Here is a 19561-nt window from a genome sequence, read left to right as displayed (position 1 = left end):
TGAGCTGGTAGTACGGACACAAATTTTCTTTTGCATTGTTGAGTTGATGACAGTACCTTTCCATTCTTCTGATTCGGGTACAAAGAGGATCCTTTGGGATGAACTTTGAGGGGTCTACCTAGATTCTGGTGGACTGTATATTGCAAATGTGACCTACTTCTTTGCCATGCTGAGACCAAAGGCTAGTGGGGACTTGGGATAGCTTATTGATTAGGTCCTTGCTGAGATTTACATCATTTGGAGTGGACGTTGTGAGTGATCGCTTCTGTAAATTATCCTGTAAAGTTTCTAAGTGTTTAGTAGGGGACATCTGAAAACAATGGTGTACAGTGACTGACCCAGTTTAATTCACACAACATATCTCACTCTAACAGGTTAATAGTTGAAGAGGAGCTTAACAGGAAATAATCCTTTCCTGCTATGGGCCCCAGAAAAACAGATATATGGGTAGACACAAAGTGTAGAACTGGTTGATCAGAAATACAGACAGTTGTGACAAAGATAGAAGAAAGAGGAGCACTGAGAAAGTATTCAACCCTAAGAACCAATCTACTTGCTCCAGTGTCTGTGAGGCACGGTACAGGCAAGGTACGTTTCCCTTCTATTAGACATGAAAAACAAAGAGATAATGGATGGAAGGTCTTGACTGAATCTTAACCTTTGGCATTTCTCTGGACAGCCCTCCAGACCATCGTTCTTTGCCTGCCAAATCATTACAGAAGGGGAAAGCCCATATACAAATCAGGCTTGGTACAACCCCTAAAGAGGCAGTCCAGCCCAAACTGCTAGGTCACATCCCTTCTGCACGAGACAACAAGCATCCCCAGACATGTTTCAGTCTTGTTGGGCTTCATCAGTAAGGAGTAGCTTGGGTCTCTTGGCCCAGCAGGCACAGGATCCACGCCTGAGCATGCCCGTCTCACTCAGGGTGACAAGGCAAAAACAAAGGGGTGATGGCTGGAAGGTTTAGACTGAATCTGAACCTCTGGCATTGCTCTGGGCAACCCTCCAGACCATCGTTCCTTGCTTGCCAAACCATTATAAAAGGGGAAAGACCAAATGTAAATCAGGCTCGGTCCCGCCCCAAAAGGGGCAGTCCAGCCTAAACTGCTAGGTCACATCCCTTCTGCACTAGACCACAAGCATCCCCAGACATGTTTCAGCCTTATTGGACCTCATCAGTGAGGAGTAGCTTTGGTCGCTAGGCCCAGCAGGCACAGGACCCATGTCTGGGCATACCCCTCCTATCACGATCCATGCCACTGACCCCCTCAGGTATAACAGCCCCCTGGCAGCAGTGGGGCTAAAGCCCTTCACACCGGCCCCAAGGGCCTTAAAACTCCATCAGAATCATACATGGAGTCAGTCCAGGCTCATTATCAGGAATAAAGCAATACCAGTTTTGGACCTTAATCCAACATGGAGGCCTATTACACAGCTCAGTTCTTTAGAACCAAGCCATGCGGTCTAGTGTTTTGGGTGTGGCTGGGCCTGGAACTACTTGGCCTGGAACTACTTTACCTAGGCTATTTAAACCACACCCAAACAGCAGAACACACTTCGCTTTATTCTTCACACCTGCAGCGTAACGCTCACCGTGTCCAGCTCCTGCTCATCTACTTCTCTGGTGGCCCGATCCTGAAGCCCTAGATCCGGATTCCATTAATAACCTGGAAGAACAAGAACAGCATTAACGAGCAAGAACACTTACCTCTGAAGTAACCGGCCTTGAATCCATCCTGCGCTTCGCTTACCTCGCCCATCTCAGGAGTTCGCAGCAACCTGCAAAGGTAAAGAAACAAGGACAGCATTAATAACAATTCTTACCTGGGCAAGCAGCGAGTCCTGGCAACACCCTGCGCTTCTCTTACCTCGCCCACCTATGGGTTTCACCGCAACCTGCAAGGGAGGAGAAACAAGGTCAGCATTAACAAAGCACTTACCTGGCCAAGCAGCGCTTTGATCGAACATCATCGCAACCTGTACAAAGAAGAGAAGAGAACAGGTTAGCAATTAACAACAATAAACAGTGCAGCGCTCCGCACATCAATAACTCACTGCGGTCTTTGCCATCGGCGCGGCAACTCCGGGATCGCAACCATCCCTGTGAAAACAAAAAGAGACTCTGTTAGGGAACTGCATAGTGGAGCTAGACGCCAAGAAGACAGAGAAAATGGAGGGAAAGAAAGAGACAGAATACAGACGGAAAAGACATTGCAGCTCACCTGGACGACAGCAAGCAGAGTCAGAGTCACATCCGTTCTGGACCCAACATAAGGGCACACGGACCAGTGAAGCAACTAGGTCCACGGAACGCCCGCACCAACCACACGCCCCTGCACAGAGACGCAGGACGGAGAGTTCAACGCACAAAAACCTAAGGTGAGCAATAACCCCAAGAGAGGGGATTTGGACCAGAGGGAGTTGGGAATCCACCCACCACAGAACCAGTATTTTAACCCTCCATTCTCCTGTTATAGGCGTTACCCAACGTCTGGCACATAACCAAGCAGAGAGGGGTCCGGGATAGCGCTTAGACCTCCATCCAGTATCGTGTGGCGCCCCCGTGGACACCAGGTGAGCGTAACACCTCCCACTCGGAGTGACAAAGAAAAAACAAAGAGGTGATAGCTGGAAGTTTTAGACTGAATCTTAACCTCTGGCATTGCTCTGGGCAACCCTCTAGACCATCACATCTTTGTTTTTGCTTTGTCACTAGAGAGGGATGGTTGTTCCCAGACGTGGGTCCCATGCTTCCTGGGCCTAGAGACCCAAGCTACTCCTCTCAAATGAGGTCCAACATGGCCGAAACATGTTTGAGGATGCTTGTGATCTTGTGCAGAAGGGTTGTGAGCTAGCAGTTCGGGCTGGACTGCCCCTTTTAGGGTGTGACCAAGTCTGATTTGCATATGGTCTTTCACCTTCTATAATGGCTTGGCAGGTGAAGAACGATGGTCTGGAGGGTTTCCCAGAGCAATGCCAGTGGAAGATATTCATTCGAAACCTTCCAGCCAACAACTCTTTGTTGTTGCCTTCTATTACACATTACACAGTTCGGTCAGTTATTTAATTTTCCATCCACAGAAATAGCTTTGAGTCCATGTTTTATTTTGGGTTTTCAGCCAGTCTGTGTACTTTGAGCAAACTTCAGGGTTTGATGCCAATAAATAATTTCTTACATTGTTGAATAGTGCACCTATACTCAGGCCCACCGCTGGCCCAGTTGCTTCATGCAATTAATCACTGTTTTAGCTGGCAAAATTACTCAGGTAATCATATTCATATCTACAAAAAAATGATTATAATTTTAGATAACAGTCTGCAGTGCCTCTATACAATTGTCTGGCTCTTCCCTTATGTTTGGACAAACCTCTGCCACATTTCTAAGATCCCCAGAGGTCCATGAAGAATGCACAATGTCTACCTTTCCCCCATTGGCAGTGTACGCCAGTAACTGTCTTAAAGGTGCTTGGATTTGAGCCTTCACAGGGACATATTATTCTCTATTTCTAGAACTGCATCGCCCAAATGGTGTTTGCCCCAATGTTGTGACCCACTCTTTACCAGATGGAAAGCATGCATGGTGGCTGTTGTCATAGTTATATTTGATGAAGTGGAGCAGGGAGGTGTAAAACAGCTAATTGGTTCAGAGTAGACTGTTGAGGTGTGGCAGCTTGCTGAACGGGTATCCGAACATTGCATAAACATCCCGTTATGGCATCTGTTGATTGATCCTTCTTTTTTCCTGGTTCATCTGTGGGCCAGGTGGGAGTAGGGCTGATGTACAAGTGAAGGGATACAACTGACCCTTGCATTTTGATTTGATTTTTGGACCTGACCTTTCAGTGTTTTGTTAGAATCATGGAAGCCTCTCACCTTAGATTTATTAATTCTAGCAGAGGCTTCCCTTTTTTTGAGTCAAGTTTTCTTTTTAAATATATTGGTTTTCTGAAATCAATGGTACCAGGGATTGGAAATTGTTTAGACACCTTAAACTGTGCAATGGAGCTCCATTTATGTAAGAACTTGCCAGAAATGGGATTATAATTAGTAAACATAAAATGGGCTGGTATGCCTTCTGCTGGATACAACACTTCTTTAGACTGCTCTCGATTTTCCATGCCTACAAAAAGGAAAACCTTGCTCATAACATGGCTGAGGAAGGAAAGATGCTCAGGCATACAAAAGGGAAACTCCACCAGTTGTGGCATGAGGCAGTGAAGGTCCTCAATCAATTTGGGCCTCATTCCGAGATTGGAGGTAGCCATGGTACTATTAGCAACATGGCTGCCTCCAATTCTGGTACCGACTCCGACCTGGTTCAATGGGGACTTACCGGTGTAGTCTGACCTTTGCGGGACCTGTAAGTCCCCATTGAAAAAGGCAATCGCCATTCCCATTTGAGCTCCCACAGGGCTCAATGGGAATGGGCAGGGAGCCAATAACGGTACCACAATTTGCGGTACCGTTATTTGCTCCCTGGTCCCTTTGCGGCTCCCACTAAGGTTGCCTGGTAAAACCAGGCGCCCATAGCGGGACCCGCTAAGGGACCTCGTAGTAGGGCGCAAAGGGATTACCGGCACCAATGTCCTTAACGGTGCCCGGTATCCCTTTGCGCCCTACTCGGAATGAGGCCCAATATCTTGGTTGGGATGCTCCACTGGCACCGCTTGGTTTTAGATTACACACACAAGGGTGGGCCCTTGTTCAGGTGAAGCCAGGGGCCAGCCATACATTCACTGAACATCATTCATTCTTTTCATCATACCCATTAGCTCACCCCTCTAATCCATTCCTGGGGTATATTTCTGATTTACTGAGTTTTCATAATGTGCCAGGTTGCAGGATGCATCATAATTAAGGCTTCCAGTTCTATTGTATTTATTTAGAAAAATCGAAAGGGTTGGCGATGGACTACAGTATTGATTCATTATGCAATCCGTGCTGCCACAGCACTTGCAGACATGAAAATCATAAACACCCCCCGCTAGTGTACAATGTGCTAAGTCTTTTGTAAAGCCACACGTTGTCACTCAATACAAACAACAAACCCTCACTAAATAAGCCTGCACAGCATGATGGGAATTTACCTTCAGTAAACATATGCCACCCCAACATCAGGAGAATGAACACATCATCAGTTCAGAGGTTGATTATTACTTGTTGCACAGAATACATCAGATGCAGTCAAGTGGAGTGGGGATGGGGGTTGGTGGTAGCCACACTACTGTCAACAGCACTGTTGGTGATGAGGTATGAAAGATGAACAAAGATCATGAAGATACTGGCTATAGCTAGGAGGTGTCTTGAGTCTGATTATTAGATCCATGACTACAGGCAGTGCACAATCATCTAATTCAGTTTACACCTTCCTGACAGAGAGGCCCCTGCCCCTTAGAAATGTTTGTATTTAAAATGTTCCCATAGAAAAGAGTCACTCCCTCAAAAATGTTGAAAGCTCTCAAATACAGTAGAGAAACTCCCTTGAAAATGTCATTCATTTATATGTGATTTGTACTACACTACATGTACCAATTTGCTAAATGGTGTCATTAGTAAAAGGGGAAGTGAAGTAGGAAAGAAAAAGAGCCCGTGCAAGGTTGAGACAAAGGTCAGGGTGCACACTCCCTTGGTAATAGGTGTGGTACATGAGAGGATAAAGGTAGATACATGCAGAACTGGTTCATAACTTTACCAGAGGTCCTATTCTGAGAACTAAAGAAGATGAAGCCATTAAATGCAATAATAAGAATAAGTTTGGTCAGAGGAAGTCTTAATATTGTGGGTCACTTAGTTGGAGAATCCCTATGGCTGGTGGCAACTTGTTCTGGAGTTTAGGTCTTCTGGTTGACAGCATATTTCACCCAACTATAGTTTGGGCTAGGAGATAGGGTGACATTTTCTTTTCATTGCTTATATCTATTTACTTGTCCTTTTGTACTGACTGAAACCACAGAGGACAGTCACCCCTAGAAAAATGACCTATGTTCACTTTGCTGGTATACATGAGTGGGACGGTGGTCAGCTTCTTGCGCCTTGGAATTTTTCAAGGTCCCAGGCGATTTTTTCAGCAAATGCTGAAACGGTGGTGTGCCTCAATAACCAGGCACTAATATGAAGGATAATGCTCTCTAAACCTATTCACCATAACCTTCCTGAATCACATGTCATACTGGAATTAGGGAATGCACAAAGCTCTCTCAACCCAAACCTCATATCATATCAATGTTCCTTGGATATGGCTACATTTGTGGGAACTTACATTGTTGTAAACAGGAGGTTGTACCAACTGTGAAATATCAAACACATGTCATGAAGTTACTGTGCTCACTTACAGAAGGCCCAAACATTTTCTGTAAATCTTCGGGTTTGTGGATTCCAGTGTGAGAGTACCAGAGAACAGACACATGGACATGATTGTCCCATTGCACATACATGCTGCATAGTGTGAGATCACATAGCCAAGAATTGGAGAAGCAGATAGTGCTGTTCAGTTACTTTAAGACATTTCTACAGTTTCACATGGACAACCAGCAAAGTGACAAAGGTGTTATTTTGGCAGTGGGAGGATTGTCCAGTAGATTGCAGGGTAGTCTTTTTTATTTTATCTTTCCTTTCCTAAAATAATTTACCAAAATATATTCACAAGACCCAAAAACATAATAACATTTAAAAAAACTGGAAAAAACCATTTAAAAATGCACCTTTTGTACATTTCTGTGATGTTTAGGGTATGTATAGAAAGAGGGTCAACCTAGAAAATGGCTATTTTTCCTCAGCCTTGATCCCACCTCAACCAGAAGGCTTCCAAGAAACAGCTGTTCCTCTTGTGCTGGACTGAGCTACATCTTAGTCCTCAAAAACACTTTTGCAGAGTTGTTTTCTCTTACACATTAGTAATCGGTAAAGAGTCATTATAGATACAGACTTTTAAATTGCTAAATACCATTGGTACTTTATGCATGTATGTATATAGGTATGTATATACTAGATAGGACTTACAGACCTAGCTCAGATTACGAACTACATACTGTTGGATATATGGGTTTACTGTGCTAGGGGAATGCCAAGTGCTGCTATGGGGATGATGAGCATTCTTTATGTGGAGTCATTGGGCTGTGCATATTTGAGGTCACAATGCACTGCTATGGAACTTAGGATTTGTTATGTATTGTATTTCGGCAGTTGGAGATCTAATGCTGTCCTGGTTGGGGGTCTCAACTATATGTCTGATACGTGTCCGAATAAATCTGCTTTCATTCTCACCTGGTGTGTCTTGCCTCACTACATTGGCGACGAGGATGGGATACGGAATTCAGAGAGAACATCCCAGGCAAGCCTTGATGGTGAAGGAGTTTTGAGACCCCAACCCAGCGAATAGTTGCAGACCTACTCTGCAGTCCTTGTAGATTACCTAACGATTGGAGTGCGGCGGCCCTTGAAGAGTGGATCGCCGTTTGCTCGTCATACGCCGTCTCCAGCGCAGTACACGCTGCCTGGTACCTGCAGGCACAGAGGTCGGCAGCTGCCAAACCTGAGTGTTGTCCGGTTGCGACATAACTAGTGGTAATTTGTCGAAGAAGTATCGGAACACGGCTGTTGCGTTGTGCTGTGTGAGCAACACGGCGAGTACAGACCGGTGCGCAATGTGATACGGCTCTCAACGAAGCGTGTACAGGATCTAGTGGACCATCTCGCTGTGCCGCGAAGAGTGGGTGGCTCCACCGAATTCCTTCTTCCTGTAGTCGTAACGCCGGCTAATGTGACCCAAAATTTGATACATGGACGGCGAGCGCGTACCTGGTCACGTGACAGCATCATCATTTCTTTTCCTTTCAATCTCCGTTGGTTGGAACTAACGCCTTGACCCCAAGAAGCAGCAACGAGATTCGTCAACCGCCCAGGGCCCTTTAGGGAAGGCGGCAACGTGCTATCTGCTGACGAAAAAGGACGAACATACACTATTATTGGTCCAGGTGAGAAACAACGTGGCAGGTTTTGCTGTTGATTGGTAAATTTAACAAAACCTTGGTCACGTGAGTGAAGAAGAGCACTACTGCTATAGAAGATACTGGTACAGTTACTCCTAACATGGCTTTGTCTGGTGTCCCTGGTCCACAAATGGTCATGCCTACCCCGGGCCCTCCTAGGATCAAGTGGGGCCCATGGAAAAGGGGATTTTTGCATTACGTTAAGGCGACATGTGGCAATAGTATGTCTACGGAAAGGACAGTATCTATGTTAATGCACTTTTTGGGCTATGAAGGGCAAAGAATTTATGAAACACTGCCTGACATTGCAGAACTGGACATGGAAGATGGTGGTAATGACTTTGACTATGCTTTACTTAAATTAGACAAACATTTGAGGCAAAGATCAGCACAGTGTTGGAACGTTATCATTTCGGAATGAGATTCCAACATGACGGCGAGTCAGTAGAAGAACATATTACAGCTTTGAGACACTTGTCATTGAATTGCAAATTTGGTGGGTCATTAGATGAACATATAAGGGATCAGTTCATGTTACATTTTTCAAATGATAAAATTCGAGAGGAGGTGTGGTTGAAGGACGATCCTAATTTAGATGAAGTTATAACTATTGCTAAGAGGATAGAGCACACATTGAAGTGTGTGGCGAAATTGGGTACGAAAGAGACAAAACCTGGGCAGCCTATTGAAGTTTTAAAGATTAGTGATCCTAAGAAGGGGGGTACTAAGGAGAAAAGGAAATCGAGAAATAAACTTGTAAGAGGGAATGACTCAGCTCAGAGCAAGAGTGGGGCCGGGCAAGCTCAACTGAGTAATAAAAATACTCAGAAGGAAGTTACTTATAGAGGTCCACGAAGAGAGGAACGTTTATGTTTTAGGTGTGGGAGTGTGCGTCACTTATTAACTTCACCGAGATGTCTTGGCAGATGAACAAATTGCTCTATATGCAAGAAGTGGGGGCATTTTGAAAGCTGCTGTAAAAATTATCGTATATCTGGGGCTAAGGGGACCATGTTTGTTGAGGAATGTGAGGTTGTATCATCAGGAGAGGGTGAAGAGTCTGAGAGTGAGGTGGTCACTGTTAATATAGTGAAATGTTCTGAGAATGATGAGTGTGAACATCCTGCGGCGTGGGTTAAGGTGAATGGGCAAGAAGTAAGAATGTTAGCAGACTCTTGTTCAAAGATTACTCTGATGTCAAGTGGTACTTATGAAAACATAGTACATGGTCGGATGGAAGATTTAGCACCATCTGATAAAAACCCTGGAGACTACAATGGAGGGAAAATAGAGTTATTGGGGTGCTGCATGGCTCATTTCAGTTTCAAAGGGAGAACGACATATGGCAAAATATGTGTTACAAGGAAGGGGGAAACTTTACTCGGGTGGAGAGAACAAAGAGGTCTGGGCATCAAACTGGACCCTAATAGCGAAGAACAAGTCCTTAACATTGGAAATGTCAGAGGGCCTAGTAGAGTGGGGGATGTTAACAGTGATTTGATAACAAAATATCCCAAAGTCTTCAGTAATGGAGTAGGTTGTATGAAGGGTATGGTGCACAAAATTACGCTGAGAGATGGGAGTAAGCCAGTGTGTGCGAAACTGAGACCATTACCTATGACGATGCGTGATGCTTGAAGGACGAACTAATGAAACTGGAAAAGGCGCGTATCATTGAACCAGCCAAGGATGTAGAGTGGATTTCCCCGGTTGTGGTGGTAAGGAAGCCAAGTGGCGAATTAAGAGCGTGTATAGATTTAAGAGAAGTGAATAAGTGTGTCATAGCTGATCGACATCCACTACCCAATATGGGTGAATTACTGAGTCGAATTGGTAATGCTAAGTTTTTTGCGAAGCTAGACATGGCAAGTGCATACCATCAAATAGATTTAGATACTGAGTCGCGAAAACTTACTGCATTCATTACGTATGAAGGAGTTTATCAATTCCGACGTATGCCGTTTGGGCTAATATCTGCTTCATCAGTATTACAAAAAGTGATGGACAAATTACTAAAGGGAGTGAAAGATGTCTGGTGCTTCCAGGACGATGAGTTAGTATGTGGGAAAACTGAAGAGGCATTGAGGGAAAAAGTGGAGGTGGTTCTAAAGATATTCAAAGAGCGTGGAATTTCGTTACGTGGTCAGAAGTGTGTCTTTTGCACTCGCACGGTGGAGTACTTGGGCCATGAAATATCTGAGGGAGGTCTTAGACCCAGGAAGGATTTGGTTGATGGGATAAGAAGAATGCAAGTTCTGAAAAAAAAAAGGCAGAATTGAGGTCATTCTTAGGTACCATAGAATTTTACCATCGTTTTGTAGAAAATTTTGCGAATAGGGTAATAAACTTGAGAGCTTTGCTAAAGAAAGGTGTTGAGTTTGACTGGGATAGAACTTGTCAAAAGGAGTTTGAAGAAATAAAATTGAAAATTGATATGGCGAAACCATTGGCTATATACGACACCAAGAAGAAGACTATTTTATCAGTGGATGCTAGCGAAATGGGGATTGGTGTGGTTATGTCCCATGTAGGAGCGGATGGTATGGAAGATGTAGTTGTACATGCTTCATGCATGTTGAAAGGGGCTGAGTTGAATTACTCAGTTATAGAAAAGGAGGCCGTAGCGTGCCATTGGGGAATTGAAAAACTGAAAAATTTTGTGTGGGGTCAGGAATTCAATTTGAGAACTGACCATAAACCATTAAAGGCAATCTTTGAAAGTAAAGGCCTGGATAAAGTCTCGAGAAGAGTTGCATGCTGGGTAACCAGGTTACAATGTCTTAAATTCAATATGGAAGTTGTCCCTGGGAAAAGCAATGTACAAGCCGATTATGCTTCGAGATTAAGGGTGGATAGTAGTGATGATGAAGAGAGTGAAAAATGTGGTCATGTTGGTAGTATGGTATTTGCGACCACTGAAAAGGTGATTCAGAGAGAAGAGTGGATTGAAGCTCTGCAGTCTGACGATATGTGGAGACGCATCATGGGTTTCGTCAGAGAAGGTTGGCCGGAAAAGAGATTGTTGTCGGGAGAGGAGAGGTCATTGTGGGAAGTAAGATTGGAATGAGGGATGGCGTATTATATGGGTGGGACAAGTTGGTTGTTCCTGGGTGTTTGAGAAGGAGGCTGGTGGAAATTGCCCATTGCGGTCACGTGGGTGTATCCAAGATTAAGGATGTTATAAAGGCTGATTATTGGTGGCCATGTTGCGATCGAGAAATTGAGAGAGTTGTTGGGGAGTGTGTAGTGTGCATTAAATCAGGAAAAAACCTTTCGGCTCTGATCCAGCCAGTAAGAAAGACGTTGGTACCGGAAGGTGTGTGGCAAGATCTTGCCATTGATAGTCTGAGCCCTGTCGATATGGGTAGGGGACGAGGAAGGTTTATTATTGTCTTAATAGATATGTTTTCAAGGTGGACGGAGTTTAAAATATTGAAGGATGTTACAAGTCAATCCATTGTGAAGTTTTTAGAGAGTGTTTTTGAGAGGGAGGGATTGCCAAGGACCCTTCTCACAGACAATGGTCCACAATTCACGGGTAAATTGTTCCAAGAATATCTTTTCAAATGTGGAATTCGGCACAAGAAGACTGCATTGTATTATCCACAAGGGAACGGAATGGTTGAGAGAATGACCGTTGTATAATGGATGGTATTCGAGGAGCAAGTGTATGTGGTAGTGATCGTAAAGTAGCAGTCAAAGAGCGTTTGTATGATTTACGGATGGCCCTCAATGCTGAAATGAGAGTAAGTTCCTTCGAATTGATGAGAGGGTGAAGAGGTAACACTGTGTTATCACCGGCATGGTTGGGAAGAGTGAGGGAAACCAATAAGGTTGTAGAAGAAGTAAAAAAAAGAATGGAAGAACGAAAGGGTAAATGGGTTGAGAGAATGAATGAGAAGACCCCAAAGAGGAAGGTAACAATTGTTGAGGTGGGTGATTGGATCAGAATATGGAAGCCCGTAATAAACAGGAAAGGGGATCTGTTGTATTCGGATCCCGTCAAGGTTGTCCAAGTGTACAAAGGTGCCGTTAGGACAGAAAGCGGCCAAATTTGGAATTTGTCAAAAGTTGTGAAGTTAAGAAAGTAAATGTCTTAAATCATCCTTGGGATATGTCAAAAGTGCAATGTCTGCCAATGTTATATTTGATATTTCCATTTTCTTTTTATGTTAATACCCAGTTAATTTAAGTTTCATTTGTTATTAATTTTAGGCTTGGGTCAGATAATGGGGGGTGTTGTATATATGGGTTTACTGTGCTAGGGGAATGCCAAGTGTTGCTATGGGGATGATGAGCATTATTTATGTGGAGTCATTGGGCGGTGCATGGTTAAGGTCACAATGCACTGCTATGGAACTTAGGATTTGTTATGTATTGTATTTCGGCAGTTGGAGATCTGATGCTGTCCTGGTTGGGGGTCTCAACTATATGTCTGATACGTGTCCCAATAAATCTGCTTTCATTCTCACCTGGTGTGTCTTGCCTCACTACACACACCTTACATACATTACCTGGGAACAATACCTGTTTTCAAAGTTTTCCTGAAGGCCTAGTGATCTTCCAACCAATGAGAAGGTGGAGGCAAGACATTCAGGAACTAAGCAGCTGAGATAAAGAAAGGCACGTCTGCCCCACTTCTGACGTCTAAATGTAGGTACTGTCAGTAGGCCAGCAGAGACTGATCTAAGATAATGGTGAGGAACATAGGCCCTCATTACGAGTTTGGCAGTATTCTGGCAGTAAATCCATCAGATTACAGTCAAATAGATTTACCGTTACTGCCACTAGGTCCTTGGATTTCAGCAGAATTACCGCTGGTGTAATTTACACTGGTGGTAATTCCACTGATTTTGCTTATTTTTGGACAGTAAGGTGGCAGATTTCCCTCCAGCTTTTTGCTGGAGGAAAACCATCCAGCTCACCACCAAACCTGCAGTATCACGGTGTGGTAATGAAGCAGTAGCAGAATTACCACCCCATTGCCGCTCTTTTTTTACTGCATTGTCTTACCTGTACTGTGTGTCTTAAATGCCTCGATAAAAAAGAAGATCCTTTGTGATGATAGGCCTTGTTAGCCAAACAAATAGTTTTAAATTGGATGCGCTTTATTACCTGGGTGCAGCATTCTGGATGAACTAAAGATTTATTAGATATTTTTTCTGGAGGCCCAGGTAAACTGAATTACAATAGTCTAACCGACAAGTCACACATGCTTTCATCAATTAGATCTTTGTAGGAAAGGTGAAGTAGCTTAGAAATCTTTTCAGACTTGAAAAAACAGCTACTGGTGAGTTTGCTAATCTGAATATACATGGAGAGATCTAACTCTAACTGGATGCCTAGGTTGCATACTGATTTGGATGGTCCTGGACAGGGACCAAAGGAGGTAGGCCAATAGACCTGCTCCCCCTTAATAATGACATCTGATGGCCCTGATTCAGCACATAATGTATGTCCTTCTTTACTAGAATAGATTAATATATCTGTTTTCTGGATGTTTAACTACAAACAACTGCAGCACATTCAATGTTTGACTTGTACCAAGTACCATTTAAAGTTCTTCATATCCAGTTGTGATGGAGCACCTAGATGAGGATTTTGTTGGATTTCATCATCATACATGAAGAAAACTATCCCTGTCCTATGAATAAGTTCAGTCAAAGGTCTCATATATAGACTGAACAGTAATTGACTAAGTGAAGAGTCCTGATGGACTCCAGAAGTGATAGGTTTCTAAGAGGAGAAAAAAGGTGGCAAGTATTCCACTTGAGCTTGATTTGTAAGGAAACTACCTCTAATACCAACGTTGCACACCCAGTCCAACATGATTGTATGGTCTACAGTATCAGAAGCTGAGGACAGATCCAATAATACCATTGCACCTTTTTCCCACTGTCCACCCAGCATCTAAGATCATCCAATGCTGCTACAAGCCCTGATTCCGTGTCATGGCGCAGTCAGAAGCCTGCTGGTCCATCGTCCAGCCAACCTGAGGTAGCAGCAAAATATTGCAGCTGAGAGGTTACCTCTGCCTCCATCAACTTACTGATGTATGGAAGCTGATCAATTGGGTATTATTACCCGGCGGGGGGCTGTGGAAGCCTGTCAGCCATTGAGGACGCTCGGAACAGGGGAATTATCAGACAGTAATCCCCGGTCCAAGCCACCTCACTACTGTAGGCCGCCATATTCCCCCAGCAGGGAATCGGGTAAGTGCTCATGCCCCCCTCCTCCCATCCCTCCACAGATTTTCCTTCACTCCACTTATCTTTTTTTTTGCTCCTCTTTGGGAGCAGACGGCCTGGAAACACTTCTGTCTCCAGCGTGTCCGCTCCCGATCTGTGACACACCATCATGGAAAGGAGAAGGGATTACATGTAGTCCCTTCTCCTTTCCATGGTTGCCATTTTCTTGTTTACTTTTTTTCCTATTTTTTGAATGGCCACCAAGGAAAGGGAGAAGGGACTACATGTAGTCCCTTCTCCCTTTCCTTGGTGGCCAACTCGTTTATTTACTTTTTTTGGTCTATTTCCAATGGCCGCCATGGAAAGGGAGAACGGACTACGTTCTCTTGTCCTTGGTTGCCATTTGTTTATTTAATATTATTTTTTTCCATTGTGAAACATCCAAGGAAGAAAAATGCTTTTAGTACCCCGGTCTCACGGGCCCGGGGTACTAATAGCAATAATCCCCTTGCCGGGGGGCATTGCTGAGTCAGGTAAGGCCCGGGGTCTTCTTTAAGCTTCTCACTATACTCGAGTCTGTAACTACGGGCCCTGAGGCATTACCTGCCTCGGTAATGCTGCCCACGCTCAGGGATTATTGCTTAAATACTTTAGATGATTCCTAGGATCTAACGTGGCTTTCTTCAGAAGAGGGGTCACTACTGCAAGCTTAAGACTGTCTGAAACTTTCCCAGAAGAAAATGAATTATTTATAATCTGACAAATATACGTCAGAGTAGAAGCACAAAAGTCTTTCATGAGCCATGCACCACATGAGTCAAGAGGTTATCCCGTTGCACAGTTCTTATACATAGGTTTCGACAAGGAATGTTCTGTTAGTATTTGGAAGAACTCAAATGTTAAATATGAAGGGGGAGTATCCAGTACTTCAGTATCAACTCTATCAATGACTTCCTGTCTAGCTGAAGATTTAAATTGATAGCTAATCTTTCTGGAACTTTATCATTGTTGAACTATGCAGCCGAAAGTGATGCATAGAACATGTCAACACATTTGCTTAAGTAAATAAAACTGTAGTCAACTTTCCATACTGTTAGATGTTCCAAACAAACTAGTGTGCTACTATGCTGTGCAAGGAATTTGATTGACGTTATCTTTTTTTCTACAGTTTGTAAGCTGTGTCAGACCATAGTTCATGTTGTTGTTAACAATTAGCTCCATTTGTTTAATTGAGAAATGCATGTTGTGCATGTGGAGTTTACAAAAAGTCACTTTAGGACCATTTTGTCTTGTGTGTTTAATGTGAGTTATCAATGGCCAGTACATTTGATTGGTTTCTGTTTTTGATTACTGGCACCCTTTCCAATTTTTCAGGTAGCCTCACCTCCTGCCTCATGAGTTCCAGCCCTTGCTCTCTAGGCCACGGGTTCACTTCCATGCACCAAACCATTCTTGGAGAGGATCCCATCATCACTGACTTCAAGCAGGAGTTCCGCAGGAAGAATAAACCCATTGAAGAGCCCATAGACATGGATTCTCCAGAAATTCGGGAGCTGGAAAAGTTTGCCAATGAGTTCAAAGTGAGGAGAATTAAGCTGGGTGTGTATTTATCCAATCTTCCCTCTGTTTCTACTTGAAAGACAGTGACTGAGATTATGTTTTAGTTACCTCTGAGCCATCTAACATATCTTGCTGCATATTTTTTGTAATTGCTGTTCAGTTTATTTAAATGTTTTAGTATAGCAACCAAATGAAATCAATTCAGTTTTCATAAACATTTAACTTAAAAATGGTTTGGATTATTGTACAAAAAGAAACAATTTGGGCTAAAGAATGTTGCCAGTTTTCTTTGTGTCATGTTACAGTCACTTGAGAGACCTTCCTTAAAAACATAACATTAATATGACATTCAAAGCTTTCTGCATGGTCTTTGGTCTCTTACCTCCAGTGTGAAAAATCATAGGAGGAAGGGAGGAATTTGAGGTTGGAAAGTTGTTACTGTGGCCAGAATGCGTGAAACATAAATAAAGCACAGGCACAATCCAGTCAAATTCAAGGTAAGTTCCTGCAGATACCGCATTGGTATCATCAGATCCTATTTTTAGGCCAGTTTGCACAGTTCTGCTTTCAGACACTTTGTGAAAGTAATGTGAAACTCTCTAAAATCATTAACAGCGAGTTACCACTTCTTTTCTTAACACCACATATGACACAACTTTAAAAGTACTAAAAACGAATAAAAGAAAAAAACTACTGGAATATGACCAGCACAACAGCAAGAATGTATGCTCCTGACCCCATCTCCAGGAAAAGTGATTTTTCTATTCACCCTGCATTGGCAATGTTGCTAGAATTGATATTTTAGGGTTGATATGGGACCCCATTTCACCCATCTAGATGGTGCTCTAATCAGTTGGAGATGCCCAATTGTAGAACCAGCCCTTAATCTGACTGAGCGTTCGAAATTTTTGGGAGCGTTTTCAGGCAAATGAAATGTGTCATTTAAACATGATTACATTGCACTGATTGACATAGTGGAAAAGGCCACAAATTACTACACCTCAGCATTGGGTAGATGCATAGGGCTTTTATTTTCTTTCTTGAGTGGGGTGCACTTTTCTCATGTGAAAGTCATTGATGTCATATGTATTTATGTAGGCTCTGTTAAGACAAACCTTTTCCAGAAGTATGTTTCACTTACTCTTAGAAAAAATAGAAACTTGCAGATGAGTACATTGGGCTCAATTCAAAAGTTACTACAGATTCAGAATACAAAGTACAACGTTTGTGTGCATGTTACAATTAGTTGTGTAATTTATGCATGTGTAACATACAACAAATTATACAAAAGTGGGCATTCCAATAGGGCTGTTAGCGAGAGGCCAGTGGAGAAAGGTAAATGTCAATGAAGGTCCCTCAAGTCATCAACCACCTGGTTATTCACAGACCTTTGCGCATGCATGTGCCAAACGTATCTGCAGTCACTGTGGCAAAGTACACCAACTCCTTTCCATTAGCAACAACTGGGTACGAAGTGACAACAGCTATGATGACATTTATTTCAACCAGGTACAGATAACAATGTAAATGGTAGAACTTTAAACCCCTTGTTAGGTAGTTGGAACAAATATAATCACACATTTTCAAGTGTAATTGTGTTTTTTCTGTCAATACGACTAATGTCATTCATGAGTTCTGAGAGGAGCAAGTTACCTATCTTCTGCACATGGTTGTTTGTGAATGCCATTTCCAGTAGTACATTATAATAACCAGAGTTTGTTACCCATGTAGTAATACCAGTCAGTTTGAACAGTGCTGTTAGGGGTCTGCATGTCTTTTTACACTGGTGTATTAGTGTGAAGCTCCCAACTTTGCAACCCGACGAAGTTGAGAAAGCTCATTGTTTTCTTCAGTGATTGTTTTTGAACACATCATTTATTTAGCAAATGCACTTTTCCCACCAGTTCTGATGTTAAGGCAAAAATCATCTCACACGTATGTGCATAAGTGGACAGAAATACAGCTGTGGTATATTTAGTAGTAAACAAAACGGAATAACCACATTTGAACAAGTGTATTAGCACCTGGGGAGGGGATCCAACCAGTGTTGCTTGGATTGTGGCCTGAATCCCACAATCTCAGCGGGCATTCCGAGCAGCCTGCGTGTCCATGCTGACCGCCATGCAAATGGAAAAGGGCCTCTGTATGGATCCCTGCCTTCCAGATCCATGGTGGCCATCTTAAGTAAGTATTTATTTTTCAATGAATGGGACACCTGGCTGCATCCCAAAACAAAATACATTGCTGTTAGCACCCCAGGTTTCTGGATTTAAAAGCTGTGGTGCTAATAGCAATAACACCTGATCCAGTCTGCCGGATCGGTTGGTAACTGTAACACAGTCCATCGTTAAGGCCATCACTGCGCTTGGGCCTATAACGTGGACCCTGGGCTGTTACCACCTGATATGGTGATATTACTATATTAGCACCTGGGGTGGGAGAGTCAAACAATCAGGTTGGTCAGATCGCAGGGCTGAATCCCACGATCTTAGCCGAAGTTCCTAGCAGGTTGCTGGCTGCTTGTTTTTCACATAACCAGCAGATACTGCAGTATTAGGACCAAAGACGGAATACATAGCAAGACGAAGACAGAAACATCAGGACAACTCGTCAATTGGACCCCAAACCTAAACTATATCCATACCCTACAGACCTAATCACAACAGACTGCTAGGGAACAAGAATCCCTGTACCATTAGCCCAATCCAGAGGGCGAGATACAGAATGAGCACCCACTTTACACAATGCTCATCAAGATATAGCGAGAAGCACAATGCTCCATCACACACAAACTACACCTAAACAATAGCCCTAAGGCCCATGAAAACCAAAGAACTAACCGAAAGATATTCATGAGTGGAAGAAACAAACGACGGAATACACAGGCTGACCAAGACGGACGCACTATGATGCCTCACCAACAGCATTCTGACCCTGAACCATTCAAAGCTTTAAGTGACTAGTGTCACATTAGCTAACAAGAGAATTGATAGTACCAACCCAGTTCCACACCCGGAGAAATGGTTCATACACACCCACTACCCCATACAAGATTCACTATGACGCAGCTGGATACGCGCAGCACCACCACAGCGAGACAGGCCATAAGGAACCAGCAACAACCCCACCCGCAGGGATACAGCTCAAACGGAACCAGAAGTACCTGAACAAGGATACAGACCCCACTAACCCAACCCTCAATTTTCTGCATACTCAACCCACACAAAACTCACACAACCATTTCTCTCCCAGCAATCCGCACACACTTTACCACACTGCATCAACACATTGGGCCTCATTATGAGGTAGGAGGTACCCCCTTACCGCATTCCGAGTCCGTGTTCCCGGAATGGGGACTTACCATGTCATTCTGACCTTTGCGGGACCGGTAAGTCCCCATTCCAGGAACCATTCCCCATTCCCATTTGAGCCCCCATAGGGCTCAATGGGAAGGCGGCCATAACGGTACCGTAAATGACGGTACCGTTATTGATCCCGGTGTCCCTTTGCAGGTTCCATCCTTAACGCCTGCTAAAAGCAGGCGTTAAGGAAGGACCCACAAAGGGAACTCATAGTAGGGCGCAAAGGGATTACCGGCACCGGTGTCATTACCGGTTTCCAGTATACCTTTGAGCCCTACTTGTAATGAGGCCCATAGACTGTTCCTACAGCACACAAGTCCTCGTCCGATCCGATACTTGCACCAAAGCCCTGCATCCGGTGTATACCGAGCAGAAGCTACCAACAGCACACCACCTCTCCCACTCTCCTACTCCCCTCCTCCCGACTAACCCTACCCGCCCTCCTTATTGTTTACAGATC

At 43.7% G+C, this 19561-nt stretch overlaps 1 protein-coding gene across 1 annotated transcript in view; it reads left to right on the top strand.

Annotated features, from left to right (window-relative positions):
- The window catches only part of POU1F1 (POU class 1 homeobox 1), a 367881-nt gene that overhangs the window by 130262 nt on the left and 218058 nt on the right, over positions 1-19561 (top strand). Inside the window, exon 4 of the mRNA XM_069637356.1 lies at positions 15554-15778. Within this exon, the coding sequence (XP_069493457.1) occupies positions 15554-15778 (225 nt within the window). The remainder of the gene's footprint in view (positions 1-15553; positions 15779-19561) is intronic.

Source organism: Ambystoma mexicanum, chromosome 7p (genome assembly GCF_040938575.1).
Source record: "Ambystoma mexicanum isolate Mex_15411 chromosome 7p, UKY_AmexF1_1, whole genome shotgun sequence".
Classification (NCBI taxonomy): domain Eukaryota; kingdom Metazoa; phylum Chordata; class Amphibia; order Caudata; family Ambystomatidae; genus Ambystoma; species Ambystoma mexicanum.
Note: the sequence above shows the minus strand (reverse complement) of the source record. Positions and strands in the feature narration are given on the sequence as shown.